The 1602-nt window shown below is 47.3% G+C and overlaps 1 protein-coding gene across 1 annotated transcript in view; it reads right to left on the bottom strand.

The window, feature by feature from the left end:
- Positions 1–1411: 1411 nt before the first annotated feature.
- The window catches only part of Pmar_PMAR005648 (hypothetical protein), a gene marked incomplete at both ends in the record, with an annotated part of 1059 nt that continues 868 nt past the window's right edge, over positions 1412–1602 (bottom strand). Inside the window, one exon of the mRNA XM_002783437.1 lies at positions 1412–1602. Coding sequence (XP_002783483.1) covers positions 1412–1602 — 191 coding nt within the window.

Below are 1602 nucleotides of genomic sequence, written 5' to 3'. Positions count from 1 at the left end.
TCCTTAGAATCGATTCTTAGAATCGATTCCTGGATCGTGTTCAGAGGATTCCATTCCCAAATATTCCGGAATGTATTCTGGAATCGATTCCGAAACGCGTTCAACGAATCGCGCTCTCAGAATGAGTTCTCAGAATCTATTCTGGAATGGAAACCTTAATTTTTCGTAACTTGCAACTCTTCGCTCCGCCCACAAAGGCACTCTGAACTTCCTCCGCCCGCAAGCGAAGGCGAAACTTAGCTATCTGGTTGGACTTCGTCAGGCAAGCTGAGCAAGGTAGATGAAGCCATCAAGATTAAGTTGATTAACATACATTTCACATTGCGTATTCGTTTTACTAATGTCATCGAGGCTTGAGTAAAAGTCTGCTCGAGGAAAATCACGGGACTTTGTACAAAACGAGTTCCACGACTTGTGCGAATCTGTTGATTTGTTGTCGAACGTGGTAGCCTCCCGCGCGCCACAAAATTCTCGGAAAGGAATTTTTGCACTGAGATTTCGCTTTCTGGAACGTGTTTCAGAATGCATTCTAAAGTTTTCTGAACACGTTCGGAATCTATTCTGGAACGCTTTCCAGAATGTGTTTGGGGGGCTGTTCTCTGAACGCGATTTTGGTGTTTTGCATTCTGGAATGTGTTCTGAGTTTCGGAATGGGTTCTCTGAACACCCCGACGGTGTCGCTTTCGTACGCATACCCAAGTTCTGGCATGGATCCTTTACACATCTCATGTTGTGTTGAACAGCCTATGCGGTTGGGTGACGCATATATTGGCAGGTACTTTGCTACTACGTCACGTACGTCATTGCATGTAGTCTACATGCAATTCGAAAGAATAGGGAGATTTACAACTCACATGATGATGGCGAGGAATGTAGCAGGTGAAATGGTAGAGTGATAGCTACCATGGCTTGGTCTTGGGCCTATGCAACAATATCACATGCGTGCTCCTTGCCTTTACATATTTGCCTTCTTTACAGGAATCATTCCATACTCGACTAACTAACTCTCGATTCAGTTCAGGTCTCACCCCTATGCCATATAGGAAAAGTGAATCCACCTCTATCCCACCTGGCGTACCTTCACTATCAAAATGCTAGTGTTACTCTCAACCACTCATCGCATAGCGGTCTGACGTTTGTGTACCATTTCATTCAACCGATTGAAATCCCATGACCCAGAGGAATGGGAGAGGGTGGACGAGGTGGTCACTGCTGAGGTGCAAGCAGCACGCTGCAGTTGATCACCTTGTCCACTAGGAGGAGGAGGTTCGCCTGGGTGCCCTCCAGTGCCTGGAGTCCAGTCGACACCTCTCTTGGGCGACCTCCGCATCCTACCTCCGGGTCAAGGGGGGGAAGAAAGCACGACCTGATGATCCCCCACAGGATTTATATCAATTCACTCATCTTAGTCTCATGTGATCAGTCTAGCGTCTATTGAAGCACTTTGGTTTCTACTGCGTGCTTCATTGTGCACGTTGTGTTCCTCTGTCGTCCAGGATTTCACTCTCGTCGATTCCTTAGCAGGAATCACTACCATGAAATCCCATGACCCAGAGGAATGGGAGAGGGTGGACGAGGTGGTCACTGCTGAGGTGCAAGCAG

Source organism: Perkinsus marinus, assembly GCF_000006405.1.
Source record: "Perkinsus marinus ATCC 50983 genomic scaffold scf_1104296937036, whole genome shotgun sequence".
In the NCBI taxonomy this organism is placed as follows: Eukaryota; Perkinsozoa; order Perkinsida; family Perkinsidae; genus Perkinsus; species Perkinsus marinus.
Note: the sequence above shows the minus strand (reverse complement) of the source record. Positions and strands in the feature narration are given on the sequence as shown.